The 16,534-nt window shown below is 33.9% G+C and overlaps 2 protein-coding genes across 4 annotated transcripts; one reads left to right on the top strand and one right to left on the bottom strand.

Annotated features, from left to right (window-relative positions):
- Positions 1 to 8,517: 8,517 nt before the first annotated feature.
- On the top strand, positions 8,518 to 10,219 carry LOC128921525 (uncharacterized). The gene is made up of 2 exons (XM_054229397.1): positions 8,518 to 8,654; positions 9,621 to 10,219. The coding sequence occupies exons 1-2, from the start codon at positions 8,528 to 8,530 to the stop codon at positions 10,217 to 10,219; spliced, it is 726 nt and encodes a 241-aa protein (XP_054085372.1). The 5' UTR covers positions 8,518 to 8,527.
- On the bottom strand, positions 8,648 to 10,653 carry LOC128921524 (uncharacterized). Of its 3 annotated transcripts, none has more exons than XR_008470964.1 (2): positions 9,661 to 9,798; positions 8,648 to 9,574 (listed from the first exon to the last, which is right to left on the bottom strand). XR_008470964.1 is itself a non-coding variant. In XM_054229396.1 (2 exons), exons 1-2 carry the CDS (start codon positions 10,651 to 10,653, stop codon positions 8,701 to 8,703), a joined length of 1,182 nt encoding a protein of 393 aa, XP_054085371.1. In that variant the 3' UTR covers positions 8,648 to 8,700. The 3 variants fall into 3 exon arrangements, 1 of the variants encoding a protein (XP_054085371.1); XM_054229396.1 differs by lacking the exon at positions 9,661 to 9,798 and adding an exon at positions 10,346 to 10,653; XR_008470963.1 differs by lacking the exon at positions 8,648 to 9,574 and adding an exon at positions 10,346 to 10,485 and having other exon boundaries at positions 9,748 to 9,887.
- Positions 10,654 to 16,534: the final 5,881 nt, after the last annotated feature.

Raw genomic sequence — 16,534 nt, 5'->3', positions numbered from 1 at the left:
ACGTGATTGAAAAAAAATTATTATATATTGTTTATAAGAGTACACCAACATAAACAAAAATCATAACAGAGTTCGTGTGACAAAAACAGTGCTTACCAGTGAAATTGGTATGGCAAAATATTACTCATACGCCATGCTGCAAAAAACAGCAGTTTAAAAAATACAGTTTAACTGGCACGCGTGCCATGATCTTTATTATCCAACAAAATGAAGAGTAATCGTTATGTGAACACTACTGTAGATACTTTTGATTACATATAAACCTTGTTCGCCATTCATCTCTGTCTGGTCCCCTTTACCGTGTGCCTGCTTACTCCATACTAGCAATGCCAATATGCGATTGTAGTAGCAGTTGTACTTGTCATTTCTGAGCCACCTCCACCTCAGCGGGAATTCCCATTAACACCTTGCTTTAGTCAACGAAAACATGTAACTTTGTAACTTTCAAACTACCGCTGTTTACCCGCCAGCGTTGGGCGTATTGACTGTTGCAGCGCTTCCACAACCGATGTCGCTGACAAGGCTGACGCAACACGCTGTTGCTGCTGTTATACTTTGGACCTTTGTGTTGAGGTGAAGGTTTCCTCTTTCCAGCCTTTGATTTAGAACCAATGAAGGGAACCAGGGAATTGTGTTTTATTGCAATAAGCATTTTTACGATTTCAAAAGAGCATACCACGTATACATACATTTATACATATGTACACATAACCATATGTTCTCTCTGACTGGTTGAAAAGATAAAAAAATGGCAGTAGACGATTCCAAACACACTTGCTGCTACATAAAACAGAATGTTAAAGAATTGTATAAAGAGAATTTGTTATAAAATATATAAGTACAATAGAACGCTTTGAAGACAAAATATGAACTTTAACATACATCATCCATATTGGCATTTCCTGAATTTTAATGATTCTAATCGAGTTCTTAAACAATTTTTTTAATACTTCAACTTATTCTGGTATGGTCTTTTATTTTCGTACTACAATTAACTAAAGAACAATATAAACATATCGATATGTTCTTAGGACCCGAAAGTCTTCCTCGAAAGGCTATGTCGATAATATACATATGTATATAACGTCGATTGCTGCCGGTTATACAAAGGAAAAGCCCTAAAAAGGAGCCAAAGTCTAAAATAAAGGATATCATTACTAAAATGTAGTTTCGGTCAAATATGCGCACACGCATATGCAACTATCAGATTGTGTGTAATCGGAAGTGCATTCGACATTGGCAACTATGAAGCGTCACTTAAACGAGTAAAAGAGTGCTTGGCTTGTGCCATTCAGCGGTAGAATAACATTTTAAATAGCACATAGAGCACGAATAAGCATTTGCCTTAATGGATTCTAAAAAGTTGAGGAGCATCGCTTAAAAAAGTGAAGAAGAAGTACTACTATTTAAAATTTACAACATAAAAATTGGTTGAATTATTTAAACCTCATAGCGCTCTACTGCTGGAAAACTGAATTGATTTCTGTTAACAGTTAGCAACGTTGCATGGAAATGAACATGTATATAGCAACAAGAGCCGCGAGTGCGAAAGGCAAGCAGACACACAGAAATAGAACAAATTGCCTGAGGATTTTTTGAGTTGATTATTGGATGTATGCTGATAGATCGCGAAGACTGCAGGAAATGTCAAGAGCAAGGTACCAGAGAAACAATTTAGCATCTCTTGTGTGCTGGTCCTGCTTTATCAATGCAACGGCTTCAGAATTTGTGGGCTTCACAGTACGATAATCTGGAAGAGATTACGTTAGTGAAACCACATAACCTTTTGAAATCCTAAAGGATGACTACTCCTCATTAACTACATGAGGGAACTCCATCTGGTATCGCAAAGGACTAAAACTGGTCTATGTGTGACTTTTTGCCTACCAGATTAACCTAACCTAACTTAATAAGCATGAGGCTGTTCAAACACGAGGGAAATCTTTTAAAGTTTCAAGCTTTTAGTTTTTGAAATTACTCGGATTAATATTTTAAAACTTTGATTTGATTCCTTATTACTGAGTATGTGTTGGGGATTAACCGTTGAAAATCTTGGAAGTTTTATTTAGACCCAAAATTTTCTATTTTTAGTTTCAAAATAAAGAACAGTCCAGCCAGTATTATTTACCTAACTATTCAAATTACACTGTCCAACAGCATTTTTGGAACAGAATAACGACCCTATAATTCTGAAAGGGTATGTTGAGTAGATCATTTTTGTAGAACAAACTTTTGGTCCAGCACGTCTGAGTTTTTTTTTTTACAGTGGGTCAAAGTTTTCATTTTTTGGTCGAAGGGAGCATTATACTATATGAAAAAATGTTGTAAGCTAATGTCTGAGAGAATTCTTATGGTCAGAGTTGTATTGTGGAATTGTATGAGGATTATTTTTGTGGAAGATCTTAATCCTCTAACTGGTTTCTTTATGGGCCAATTTGACCCTTTTTCGAGAAAATCAAAAAGTATCCTTTAAAAAAAGACATTTAAGGATTAAAAAATTCTACGAAAATGTTTGGCGGAAAATTTCAGTGGGGGTCACCAAAGACACCATTGTTGTAAATAAAGCTCTTTACGATTGATAAAAAAATTATAATTTTGTTTTAATAGTTGTTTATTATAGTATGTACATATTTATTATTTTGCTTCAGCAGTAGTGGGGCAATGGATTAAAGATTAAACTTAATATGCTTTCCTGTATTTAGCTTGACGTGAATGTTCCGATGTGTCAAGGTTTCTGTACAAGCCCCATACGTATTCAGCAAGCATTACAGTTTGGGATTTCCCTTTGAATCTTTCTTCCAATACTTTTATATCCTGATGAAACCTTTCACCGTGTTCATTTGAAACCGCTCCAAGGTGTTCTTTAAAAAAATTGAGATGAGAGTGCAGAAAATGCGGCTTTAGTGAAATCTTAACGCCAATATTGTTAAAACCGATTAGCATGCTTTCAATATTTTCTGCATAGTTTTGTGCTTTTGAGTTTCCAAGGAATTCTGATATAACCAGCTGCATAAAGTCAAATGCTGTCTTTTGCATATCCGACTATCCGACAGATGACCATAAAATTCTTCATCTTGTAATAATTTTCTAATATCTTATAACTTAATATGCAGCGGTGGAAGTATAACCTTATCTTTTGGGACAAGAGATTCATGGATTACATTTAAATCACCAATAATATTTTCTTTACGTTCTTCGAAATATTTAATATGATAATAGCTGCTGGTAGCACGTGAATCCCATTTACAAAGAAAGCACATATATTTTGTGTATCCTGTTTGCATTCCAGTCAATATTGCAATCATTTTGAAGTCTGCGCATACTTCCCATTTATATTTATAGTATTCAATTTTATTTAAGAGATTTGAAATATTTGCGTATGTTTCCTCCTTTTTTGTGGAATACGCAACCGGTATTGATGGATGCTGATTTCCATTGTGCAGTAAAACTGCTTTTAAGCTGTGTTTTGAACTATCTATAAATAGTCGCCAAGCGGAAGAGTCCAGTGGAAGCTTTAGATATTTTAGAATTGGCCGAAAATGTATGTGTAGGCGGTTTAGGCACCGGAACACCTTCACAGCGCACTTCTGGTAAAATGACATTATTTGTTGCTTCGTATGTCATTATCGCGTAGTGTCTTTGGCTTCTACCAAATTTGTAATTTACGCAGAAATAGCATGTATCTAATTTGTGATTTTCAGGTTAAATCCATAAAATAGGCGCAGAAAATGGCAGCGTTAGTACCGCCTTTGTACCAGGTCAAAAGACCACTTTCGCAAGTACAGTATACTCTCGAAAAGTAAATCGATTGGTATTTTGGGTAATTTACTTTTCGAAATATATACATAAATTATATGTTTTTATAACATTAAATGCATTTTTAAACTTAAAAAATTCATTCATTTATTTGCTTCAATAAAACATATGGATTTACATGAAAAACATATTAACATTTACATACATACATATGTATTTACTATGAAGAGAAAAAATCTTGAATATTCTTTTTTTTTTCTTTTGCAACATATTTTTTGACCATTTTTGTACGACAATTCAAATAGTCTGACACCTGATTTGCATCGTTTTCATTTTTAAACCAGTGGATCAAGTAGGAGAGTTTATTTACTAAAAAGACGCGATAAACAAGAGAGTGTTTTTGCAACATCGTAAAAAACGCTGCTTGCTTCGTTTCGATTTTTTATAACACTCTCTGAAAAGTAAATTAAAAAGTTTACTTTTTCGAGGTGCATGTGTAATCTTAAAGGTGATTAGCTTTTCCGCGATTATTTACTTTCTGAGAATTTACTTTTCGAGAGTATACTGTAGTACATACAGTTTTTGGTATCCAAGCTTCACATAAAAATCGTATTCCAAAGAAAAGAAAATATGGTTCTTCAATTGTAGGGAATATCTTTCTTCTGCCTTGAAGGTGGGTAAAATGTCCACAAATAAAACAAAATCAATCTCTTAATTTGCAAACAGAATCCGCCATGCTTATTTCAGCTTTAATTGTTCTTTTTTTATATTAATTTTAGTAAAAATCACACCCGATATGTACTGCTTAGCAAGTCAATTATGCTTAATTTTATCACACCCGATTTGTAAGTCACAGCTGACTATACGCGAGAACTCAGTGTTTGGCCCGGCCGAACTTGACGACGCATATTGGTTTACCCGTGGCTGAAATTCAAAAATGACATGTTGTCTGATTTGAATGAAAATTTCACAGTTTGTTACCAACTATCTATACATTATTTTCCCAAAGTATTAGGATTATATCTGCATTAGGTTTTTGTCCAGAACTGCCCAAAGTTTGTGAATGTGGAGAACATCAAAATTAGCAAAAAATTTACTCAAAAGTCAAATCATTGATACAATAAAACAACTATTGAAATTCAACTTTATTATTATTTTTCATTTATAATATGTATCAAAGAAAAAATTTGCATCAAAATACATTGAAAAAAATAATGCATAAAAAATTTTGTGGAACAACATAATTTGGACGTCAAAATTTAAATTTTCTTCAAATTCAAAGTGGTGCATCTTTTTAGCGCTGTCCACCGCTGTCGACATACATATACAGAATTAAAGCCTGAAGTCTCAGCTAAACGATAAAAAAAATTCAGCTGCCCCAAATTGCCCCCCTTGAAAAAACAATGAGATACTCTAAAATGGCAAGTTACCGCCCAAAAGTATGCAATATATAGCGTACTTTATAAACGTTTGCCTTTGAATGCAATTGTTTTTGGCACTGATTTTTTAAAATTTTGTTGATATTTTTAGCGTACTATTGAATATTGTTGAACAACATATTTATCAAATTACATTAATTTGCGAAGTGTGAAAGTGATTAGAGGTCAAGTGATTTTAAGTGCTGCAATGGAAAGTTTTAAAATTTCTTATTTAAGAATATGTGAACTTTTAATGGATACCAATAGTGATATTGATGACAAGTGACAAGTGGATGTTACGAAGTTTGAAACATTTAAAAAAAAAAATTTTGTGACAAAATTTAAAGAGAGATGGCAAAGAGCAAGATGTACGAGAACAAGATTTCTTGAAATGAATGAACAGTGGCTTACAAGTGATTATGTAGTGGAAGTTACTAACGAGACAGAAGCACCGAGCTGTTCTAGCATGGTTAAATGCGGACGACCAACTATTGCCTTCGAAAACAGTAAGCCGCGAACAAAACTGCATGAATTTTATGAAAACACCTCGGAAGAAATGGTTTTGTATGCCGCAAAAAAACATGGTAGCGCAGATATGAATAAGGCTTTCACCCCAGAAAAGGCCCTGGCGTTGATTCTCGATGCGTCATTATCTAAGCACCAATATGAGGTTTTAACACCAACATAACGGGTGATTTTTTTGAGGTTAGGATTTTCATGCATTAGTATTTGACAGATCACGTGGGATTTCAGACATGGTGTCAAAGAGAAAGATGCTCAGTATGCTTTGACATTTCATCATGAATAGACTTACTAACGAGCAACGCTTGCAAATCATTGAATTTTATTACCAAAATCAGTGTTCGGTTCGAAATGTGTTTCGATGACAAATTTTGTTCAGCGATGAGGCTCATTTCTGGTTGAATGGCTACGCAAATAAGCAAAATTGCCGCATTTGGGGTGAAGAGCAACCAGAAGCCGTTCAAGAACTGCCCATGCATCCCGAAAAATGCACTGTTTGGTGTGGTTTGTACGCTGGTGGAATCATTGGACCGTATTTTTTCAAAGATGCTGTTGGACGCAACGTTACGGTGAATGGCGATCGCTATCGTTCGATGCTAACAAACTTTTTGTTGCCAAAAATGGAAGAACTGAACTTGGTTGACATGTGGTTTCAACAAGATGGCGCTACATGCCACACAGCTCGCGATTCTATGGCCATTTTGAGGGAAAACTTCGGAGAACAATTCATCTCAAGAAATGGACCCGTAAGTTGGCCACCAAGATCATGCGATTTAACGCCTTTAGACTATTTTTTGTGGGGCTACGTCAAGTCTAAAGTCTACAGAAATAAGCCAGCAACTATTCCAGCTTTGGAAGACAACATTTCCGAAGAAATTCGGGCTATTCCGGCCGAAATGCTCGAAAAAGTTGCCCAAAATTGGACTTTCAGAATGGACCACCTAAGACGCAGCCGCGGTCAACATTTAAATGAAATTATCTTCAAAAAGTAAATGTCATGAACCAATCTAACGTTTCAAATAAAGAACCGATGAGATTTTGCAAATTTTATGCGTTTTTTTTTTTAAAAAAGTTATCAAGCTCTTAAAAAATCACCCGTTATATAATGTCATAAAAATGCTATGTACCAAAAATCAGTGCTGTAGGTCAAAAATTAAGTTTCACCTTATATGGGAGGTGGGCGTAAAATAGGGGGCGTGATTTTGATTTTTTAATTTTTTTCTTGATTGGAATCCAAAACAATGATGTACCAAATGTCATTGTCCTGCGACAACTCCTTATATTTTTAGCCTCAGTATGCACTAGCAGAAGCCTATGTGCGACGTTTTCGCCTACTTTATATATGTTGGCGTGTAATTTTGCCAATTAATCGTACAGAGCTTTATTTACAACAATGGTGTCTTTGGTGACCCCCACTGAAATTTTTCGCCAAATATTTTCGTAGAATATTTTAATCCTTAAATGTCCTTTTTTAAAGGATATTTTTTGATTTTCTCGAAAAAAGGGTCAAATTGACCCATAAAGAAACCAGTTAGAGGGTTAAGATCTTCCACAAAAATAATCCTCATACAATTCCACAATACAACTCTGACCATAAGAATTCTCTCAGATATTAGCTTACAACATTTTTTCATATAGTATAATGCTCCCTTTGACCAAAAAATGAAAACTTTGACCCACTGTAAAAAAAAACTCAGACGTGCTGGACCAAAAGTTTGTTCTACAAAAATGATCTACTCAACATACCCTTTCAGAATTATAGGGTCGCTATTCTGTTCCATTCAAAAAGTCTTCTTTTGTTGGACAGTGTTATTATTCAGAATTACTTTATCTGAGTTAGCGTATTAATATTCATAGGGTAGTTTTCTATGTCTATTCACAATAATATTATAAGATGTATGTTCACATTTGAATATTATTTATATACCAATTTTGTGACCCCCTGAGCGGTTTACAAATTAATTATAAAATTTGTTCAGACAAACTTTGTCGCCACAAGCCTTAAAATAAAATGAAAAAGATAAGAAAGCAATAACAATTTACAGTATGCAACTTTTGGGGCACAAAGTGTACAAATTATGGCTTAACCGTAACTGCCTTATTTCATTTCAAAACTTTTCTTCATTAAGGGTGGGTAATAAAAAAATAAATAGGTACTTGCGTGTACACATACTTATATATACGAACAACAAATTGTAGTTGTACCGAGCTAATTTAACAGTATTTTTGTTGGCTGTGTAGTACACTGGCACATACAAACGCATTTGGTTGGATTAAAACAGACACCAAAAAAATACGTACACAAGCAATGTAAATTTTATTCTACCACCAAGCCTGTACGCCGAAATGTATGTTTATATTAGTGTTGACAAGAACATATGAATAACTAATGTGCTGAAGTTTGTTGGCGGAAGGCTGAATAATATTTCTTCACTGAAAGAGTGGTATGTTAAGCCGTAAGGCTCGTTAGCATTTATAATTTCTTTGTACAACAAGTGAAGCGATAAAATGATGTTAAAGGTACAAGGGAGTAAAATGCATACCTTTGGAGACCGAAAACCTATAGAACGTCATAACTAAGCCATAAATAAAGTTATGAAAATGAAATTTGGAACATAGGATCCCATTAGGCTACGTTTATGACCGAGCGGATTCGCGTCGCGCGATGCGATGAAAATCGCTACTAGCGATCAAATACATAAATCCATATCGAAGTGTTTATCGTGCAGCGATTCAGCGAAAAGCGGTTTCAGCGAAAATGGAGCGACTGCTAGCGACGAAAATCAGCGATCAAAATTTTTGATTCAGTTGAGCGAATCGCGTTAAACACGATGGACAAATTTATTGAAAAAGTGCGAAATAAAGAATGTTTGTGGAATCTGCGTCATCCAGATTATCATAATAGAAACAAAATCAGAAAAGCTTGGGAAGAAGTTGAGAAAGAATGCGGTTTGGAAGGTAAGTAATAGTATTATTTTATTTTTATGTAATAAACAACCTATACTTAAGTGAATATAACATTTTTTTGAACAAAATATTCCTTAAAATTGTTTCGTATAGTCGTAGCAGCTTCAGAGCTTCTGTTATACTGCCTCTGCCTATTCATATTTATGGGAATAGTTTGCTGAACTTGCATTAAGGTTTGCATACAAACTCCCTCTTTATCAATTATAATATTGTGTAACAAACAAATAGTTTTAACAAATAGTTCTGCACCATAAATATCAGTTTCGATTGATTTGGTTAGTAAACGCCATTTGTTTGTAATAATACCAAAAGCACATTCAATGGATTTTCTGGATTTAGATAGCATTGTGTTGAATAGTTCAGAGTCATTGTTCAAATTTGTTTTAGAATATGGGCGCAATAAATATTTTCTGAGTGGATATGCTTCATCCCCAAGCATTACGAATGGTGCTGCAATTTCTGTGCCTGGTAGATTCCGCTCTTCTGGAATTTCATATTCTCCAGTTTCTATAAGCTTATGTAATGTTGAAGCTTCAAAAATGCCACCATCACTCTGTTTGCCATATGCTCCAACTTCAATGGCAGTAAACTTGTAGTCAGCAGAGGCAACGCCTTGTAAAACGATGGAAAAAAAGTGTTTGTAGTTGAAAAACATGCTGCCAGAATGCGGTGGCCTTTTGCAACGAATATGTTTGCCGTCGATACTTCCAATGCAATTCGGAAATCCCCATTTGGAGTAAAATTCGTCTGCTATTTTTATAAATTCTTCATTTGTTTTGCGATTCAAATGTTTGGAAACCAGAGACGTCCAAAGGGCGGCACATACTTCTCTAGTAATTTTGGCCACTGTGGCAATTCCTATGCGATAAGAAAAAGCCAAAGATCGGAATGAATTTCCCGTTGCTAAAAACCTGAAAATAAATATAAACGAAATTATTCTTTTTACATGTGTTTCAGCTGGCTCTGGTGCAAAAAAATGGAAAAACTTGAAAGACACCTATCGTAGAGAACTTCGTAAGGAAACTGTGGTTGCTTCAGGCAGCGCTGCAATGCCGCAATCAAAATGGACACATTTTAAGGATATGTGTTTTTTACAAGATACTATGGAATCGCGCTCCATGTCAGGTAACTTGATCAATGAAACAAGTTGTGATGAATTGGTGGAACTTGATGATGAAGATAAATCAGAAACTCCTGAATCCATAAAATTGATGCAGCCTACACCTAAAAAATTAAAGAAAAAACTTACAGAAAGCTCAGCGTTTTTGGAGTTGGAGGAAAAGAAGCTTAAGCTTCTAGAAAAAAGCAACGATGAGGAGGATGATGATTACCATTTTCTTATGAGTTTCAAAAAGTACATGAAAAATATGGGTGAAGAAAAAAAATTAAAATTTCGCATAAAAATGCAGGAGGTTCTGTACGACATTATGTACGGCAGAGATAATCAGGAATCGGCTACGCCAGTTTCTATTATTAGTTATGTAAGCAGCAGCCCAAATATTGAAACGCAGGATTCAAACAGCTTCATTTTTCCAAATGCGCAAAATTTTAATTAAGCTACTTAATATTAATGTGTGTAATATTATATTAAATAAATACATATGTAAGTAAGTGAACAAGTATAAATATTGAAATTGAATAAAAATTTATGGAATGGATACATAATATTGTATATTACTTACCTTATGGTCAGTGCGAGCCTTTCTACAGCATCAATTGGTGTTTTCTGATTTCTAGTATTTTTTTCTATATGTTTGGATATATTATTCAAGATATAATTAAATGTGTCAATTCTCATTCGGTAATACTCCATAAATTTCTCAGGATATTGTAGAAGGCGGCTGTGTAAATGATGGAACTCTCCATGGCTTTTGCGTTCTTTGCAAATTGGATGCACTTGGAATCTTTTCTGTTTACAAAACCTTAAAATCTGCTGACGCACTAAAAGACTACTTTCTGCAAGCAAAATTTTACGAACACGTGCACGCATGTCTTTTTTTAATGAAAAGTAAAAGAAACTACGAACGGATTTGACGTTATAAATTTTCAATCGCTTCTGATTTCGCTGTACTGTAAACACTCAATCGCTAGCGATTACGATGGCGAAACCGCTGGTAGCGATAAAGCGATTTTCATCGCATCGCGTGACGCGAATCCGCTCGGTCATAAACGTAGCCTTAGGGAGGGGCACATTTGGATGTAATTTTTTTGAAAACTGGGCGTGACCCCGCCCCAAATAGGTTTTTTGTATATAACTCGCAAACCAATAAAGCTATATAAGCCAAACTTTCTGCAGTCGTTTCTTTTAGCCATTTCCTTATACAGTCCTAAAATGAAAGAAATCGGATAATAACCACGCCCACCTCCCATACAAAGGTTAGGTTAAAAATTACTAAAACCGAAAAACGTCAGAAACACCAAATTTTACATAAGAAATGGCAGAAGGAAGCTGCACTGATAGTTTTTTACAAAATAGAAAATGGGCGTGGCGTCGCCCACTTATGGGTCAAAAACCATATCTCAAGAACTATTCGACCGATTCAATAAAATTCGGCATATAACACTTTCTTGACACCCTCATGACACGGGTGGAATATGGGCGAAATCGGTTCACAACTACGTCTACTTCTCATATAACTCAATTTTGAATTCCATCTGATTCGTTCACTTTATAATATATACATTAAGAATCAATGAAGCTAGCGGAATAAAACTTTACACAAATACTGTATTTGAGCTGTGACATCACTTGTGGAAAAATTGTCAAAATCGGACCATGACTTTTCAAGGCCCCTGATATCGAACATGAAGAACTCAGTGCCTAAGGTTAATTGTTCACCGAAAATATAGGTAAATCCCTCAGAGATTTTGATGTAATTCATTCCCTCTGAATTTTTTTCTTATAACAGTTTCTCTGTACCTCAAATGGTAAAAATCGGGTAATAACTTCCTTCAGATCCCATATACCTAATTATAAGTAATATTAAATTAAGTGAGCGTATAGTCTTCGATATATTGTATCTTGGTGGTGAAAACGAGTGAAATCTGTTTAGGAATTACCTCAGTCCCCATATACTATTTATGATGATTTTCGCTATTCTATTGAGCTTTATACCCAATATATGGGTCGACTTGTGTTATCTTTATATAATTACATCAATAAATTGCGAGAGTATAAAATGTTCGGTTACACCCGAACTTAGCCCTTCCTTACTTGTTTATTATTAAGAATGCTCTATGCTGTATTTATCGATTAATATGTGAGATATCGCAACAAAATTAAGGGAGCGTATAGTCTTGAATATAATTTAGGTTAGTGGAGAAAATGAGTGAAATCGGCTGAAAAATTATCACAGCCCTCATATACTATGTATGTATAATGATTTTTTATGAGCTTTATGCTAACAATTGGAAAGTGGTCAGACACTATCAATGGATCATTTTGAAGTTGAACGCTTGTATTAGAAGTAAGGCATTATTTACCGACATTTCGCAATATGTAAGATTCTTTCAAACATGCGTTTATATCATATTATCGAATCCACCAGAACAAAACCTAACAGTAGTATTCTGGTTAATTTGTATGAAAATCAAACCTTGTATAATGATTACTTAGAACAAATAGACTATTTCTATTATTCTATTATCATAGATTACATGGATAGTATTATTTTTGGCACATATATTCTCTTAATAGAAAATAAAATTTTAGTGATTTGTTTGGACTGTATTAAGAAGTGGCTAAAATAACGACTGCAGAAAGTTAGGTTTATATAGCTCTTTTGGTTTGCGAGATATGTACAAAAAACATATTTGGGGACGGGGCTACGCCCACTTCCCCAAAATAATTACATCCAAATATGGACCTTCATAGTGCGATCCTTCAAACCAAATTTTATTTCTATAGCTTTATTTATGGTTTAGTTATGGCACTTTATGTGTTTTCGGTTTTCACCATTTTGTGGGCGTGGAGGTGGTCCGATTTTGCTCATTTTTGAAAGCAACCTTCCTATGGTGCCAAGAAATAAGTGTGCCAAGTTTCATCAAGATATATTAACTTCTACTCAAGTTACAGCTTGCACAGACGGACGGACGGACAGGCAGACATTCGGATTTGGACTCGTTTAGTTTTGGGTGTTACAAACAAACGTTATGTGAACAAAACTATAATACTCTCTTTATCAACTTTGTTGCGAGAGTATAAAAATGGGGCGAATTAAAGGTTTCTGAAGTGTTACTGGGTAGGAAGAGTGTAGGACTAATATTATATACAAGTATATAGTAAAGTTGTATAAACTTTACATAGAAACCTATTCCGCGCTTCTTTTATTACGATATTTCATGAGTTTATACAATATATACGACCAATCAGATCACAATAATCACAGTATATTTATTACCCAAACATTTCCAGATATATTTTTTCTCATAAATTAAACTTAGTACCAATTTAAGTGCCATTCTGATAAAAGATTAATGGTAATAAAAAAATCATTGCTGTTTTTGTTTAATTCTGATTACTCGTTGCTTTTTACAACAATTTTTAGGGGAATTGTTATAGGCGCACTTGGTTTGTGTGAATTGGGACATATGTTTTATTCGTTGCCCATTTTAACATTCGGAAATTAAATCCTGATTGTATACATTGGCAAGAAGGTAAATATAACTTCCAAAAAAGCGATCGCAAATACAAACACAAATCAGCAAAATTCAATGTAAAAACGTTTTGACTTCTACGCCGACATTGTCAACGTAAATGTCGCACACACCATCATACTGACAGATGATGGTGAATAAATAAACCGAGATCCGCGGAATTTAATTGCCAGAAGCTGTTGACGACTTTATCACCGCGATGGTAACAGTTATTTAGGACAATATTTTCATTTGTTAAGAGAAAATATGTTTTTTCCTTAAAAATATATGCAAGTTGTTTCACTCACAATGTGTATGCAATTATATTACAGCCAGTTTTGTTATGTTAAACTGAGTTTGTTTTTTCAAAAACCACTTCATGTACGGAGTGAACACAAATTTGGCAAAATTGGAACAATATCTATAGATTATACATATACATTATACTATTAGTCGCATTATTTTTCAAAATTGGTAACGATATCTATATTTCCTCACAACCACCAGATTCCGATTAAAATTATTTCTATTACTCTTGCTGTAAAAAGTATTGATTCAATCAGTCTTACAGATATTTGAAAATATTTCTTCCTGCATAGATTATTTCAATACGCGAAGACACCTAAAGATTGGATTCAACTAAATAAACACAAAAATATGCAATTGGATATTAACTAAAAAATTAATTAGTTTTCTTTTCCGTTTTCCTTTTCCCTTTTCCTTGCTCCGTTTTAGTTATTATTTTATCTTTTGTTTTAACATATTTAACATCAATCTTATTATAAGAATAGAACCATACAGTTTAATTACTTTGGATTTCTTAAGTCAGTATTGCTTTATTAATTTAGTTATTATTGTCGTAGCAAGTTTAATGTATTTTGACTACAGGAAAGCAGATTTACCATGCACGTGTAGCGAATTAAATTGGGCTCTGTAGTTGTTTGTGTGTTTAGCGTAATGTGACATATAAATTTCAACTAATTCCACATTCCAAAAATAACGACAAGCAATTTAGATTGACCGCTAATGGCTTTAATATGCTTTAATTTCCAAATAAAATGCCAAAAGAAACAAGACATTCATTTACATCTCGTAAATATTATATCTTTAAATATTCTTAAGATGATTTGAAAAATACGATGTGATGCATTATATTTATATGCTAGTTAAAGTTCATACAAAATCCTAAAGCTAGTACTGTAATTACAGAACAACATCTAGCAGCAGTTTTGTCCGGTCTCCTCTAGTTCACTGGCATTGAGTTCATGAGCTTTATTTAAAAGAATTTCAGGGAAGAAGAAACATATATGTTGGAAATCTGAGATGCATATTAAGATCATGCTTGCTGCTGTAAATGTCATTCATACATTGCACTAAGGAGCATCCCTGCTGTGAACTTGATAAAACAAAGGAACATAATAAATACGTGTTCATGTGCGTTTATGAATTTTTACTAGCTTTAATCCCATTACAAGTAGAACAAGTAAGGAAGGGCTAAGTTCGGGTGTAACCGAACATTTTATACTCTCGCAATTTATTGATGTAATTTTATAAAGATAACACAATTCGACCCATATATTGAGTATAAAGTTCAATAGAATAACGAAAATCATCATAAATCATATGGGGACTGAGGTAATTCCTAAACCGATTTCACTCGTTTTCACCACCAAGATACAATGTATCGAAGACTATACGCTCACTTAATTTAATATTACTTATAATTAGGTATATGGGATCTGGGAAAAGTTATCACCCGATTTTTACCATTTCAGGTACAGAGAGAAACTGTTATAAGAAAAAAATTCAGAGGGAATGAATTACATTAAAATATCTGAGGGATTTGCATAAGTATATTTTCGGGGAAAAATTACCCTTAGGCACTGCGTTCTTAATATTCGATATCAGGGGCCTTGAAAAGTCATGGTTCGATTTTGACAATTTTTTCACAAGTGATGCAAAAGATCTTATACAGTGTTTGTGTAAAGTTTTATTTCGCTATCTTCATTGGTTCCTAATGTATATATGTAGGCAGGGAACATAGAAGCGGACAGAAATACTGATACTAACTATTACAACCCTGACAGACTGACCGAACTTGACGAGACGCCGATACGGACACTAACACGGACGACAAAAGAAGAACTGAAAAAGAAAAAGAATTCAGTCTCAGTATAACCATAGCGTAAGATAGACCTCGCTAAAAAACTAAAGATTATTTTACAACCTACTGTAACTAAAAACTTAAATTAAAATTATTAAAACTAATTTAATCTACAATTAAAAGTGTAAAATGTAATATAATAAGAAAACATTAATAAAAAACTGAATTGTTCCTACAAAATTTGAATGTAGGCAGGGAACATAGAAGCGGATAGAAATACTGATACTAACTATTCCAGCCCTGACAGACTGACCGAACTTGACGAGACGCCAATACGGACACTAACACGGACGACAAAAAAAGAAGAACTGAAAAAGAAAATGAATTCAGTCTCGGTATAAACATAGCGTAAGATAGACCTCGCTAAAAAACTAAAGATTAATTTACAACTTACTGTAACTAAAAACTTAAATTGAAATTATTAAAACTAATTTATTCTACAATTAAAAGTGTAAAATGTAATATAATAAGAAAACATTAATAAAAAACTGAATTGTTCCTACATATATTATAAAGTGAAGGAATAAGATGAAATTCAACAAGTAAGGAAGGGCTATGTTCGGGTGTAACCGAACAATTTATACTCTCGCAATTTATTTATTTAACTTAATTAATATTATATAATACACAATTTGACCCACATATTCGTTATATATGTTACATAAAGTCCATTGAAGGTTGGAAACCATAATATTAGGTTAGAAGCACCGAGGTCCTCATGTTCGATATATGGGGCCTTGAAAACATATGGTCCGATTTTGGCGATTTTTAGAATGGGGCTGCCACACTATAAACGTAGTATTTGTGCAAAGTTCTGCACCGATATCTTCACTAGTGCTTACTTTATACATTGTAAAGTAAACAATTCAGATCGTCTTCAAAGTTCTGGTATATGGTAAGTAGGCGTGGTTGTGAAGCGATTTGGCCTATTTCCACAACATATCATTGGAATATAAGGAAACTATTACAAACCAAGTTTCATTGAAATCAGTATAGTAGTTCCTTAGATATGGTTTTTGACCCATAAGTGGGCGACGCCACACCCATTTTCCATTTTGTGAAAAAATCTGAG

This window comes from Zeugodacus cucurbitae, chromosome 4 (assembly GCF_028554725.1).
Source record: "Zeugodacus cucurbitae isolate PBARC_wt_2022May chromosome 4, idZeuCucr1.2, whole genome shotgun sequence".
Classification (NCBI taxonomy): domain Eukaryota; kingdom Metazoa; phylum Arthropoda; class Insecta; order Diptera; family Tephritidae; genus Zeugodacus; species Zeugodacus cucurbitae.
The sequence above is the reverse complement of the archived record's forward strand: the minus strand, read 5'-3'. Positions and strand labels throughout refer to the sequence as shown.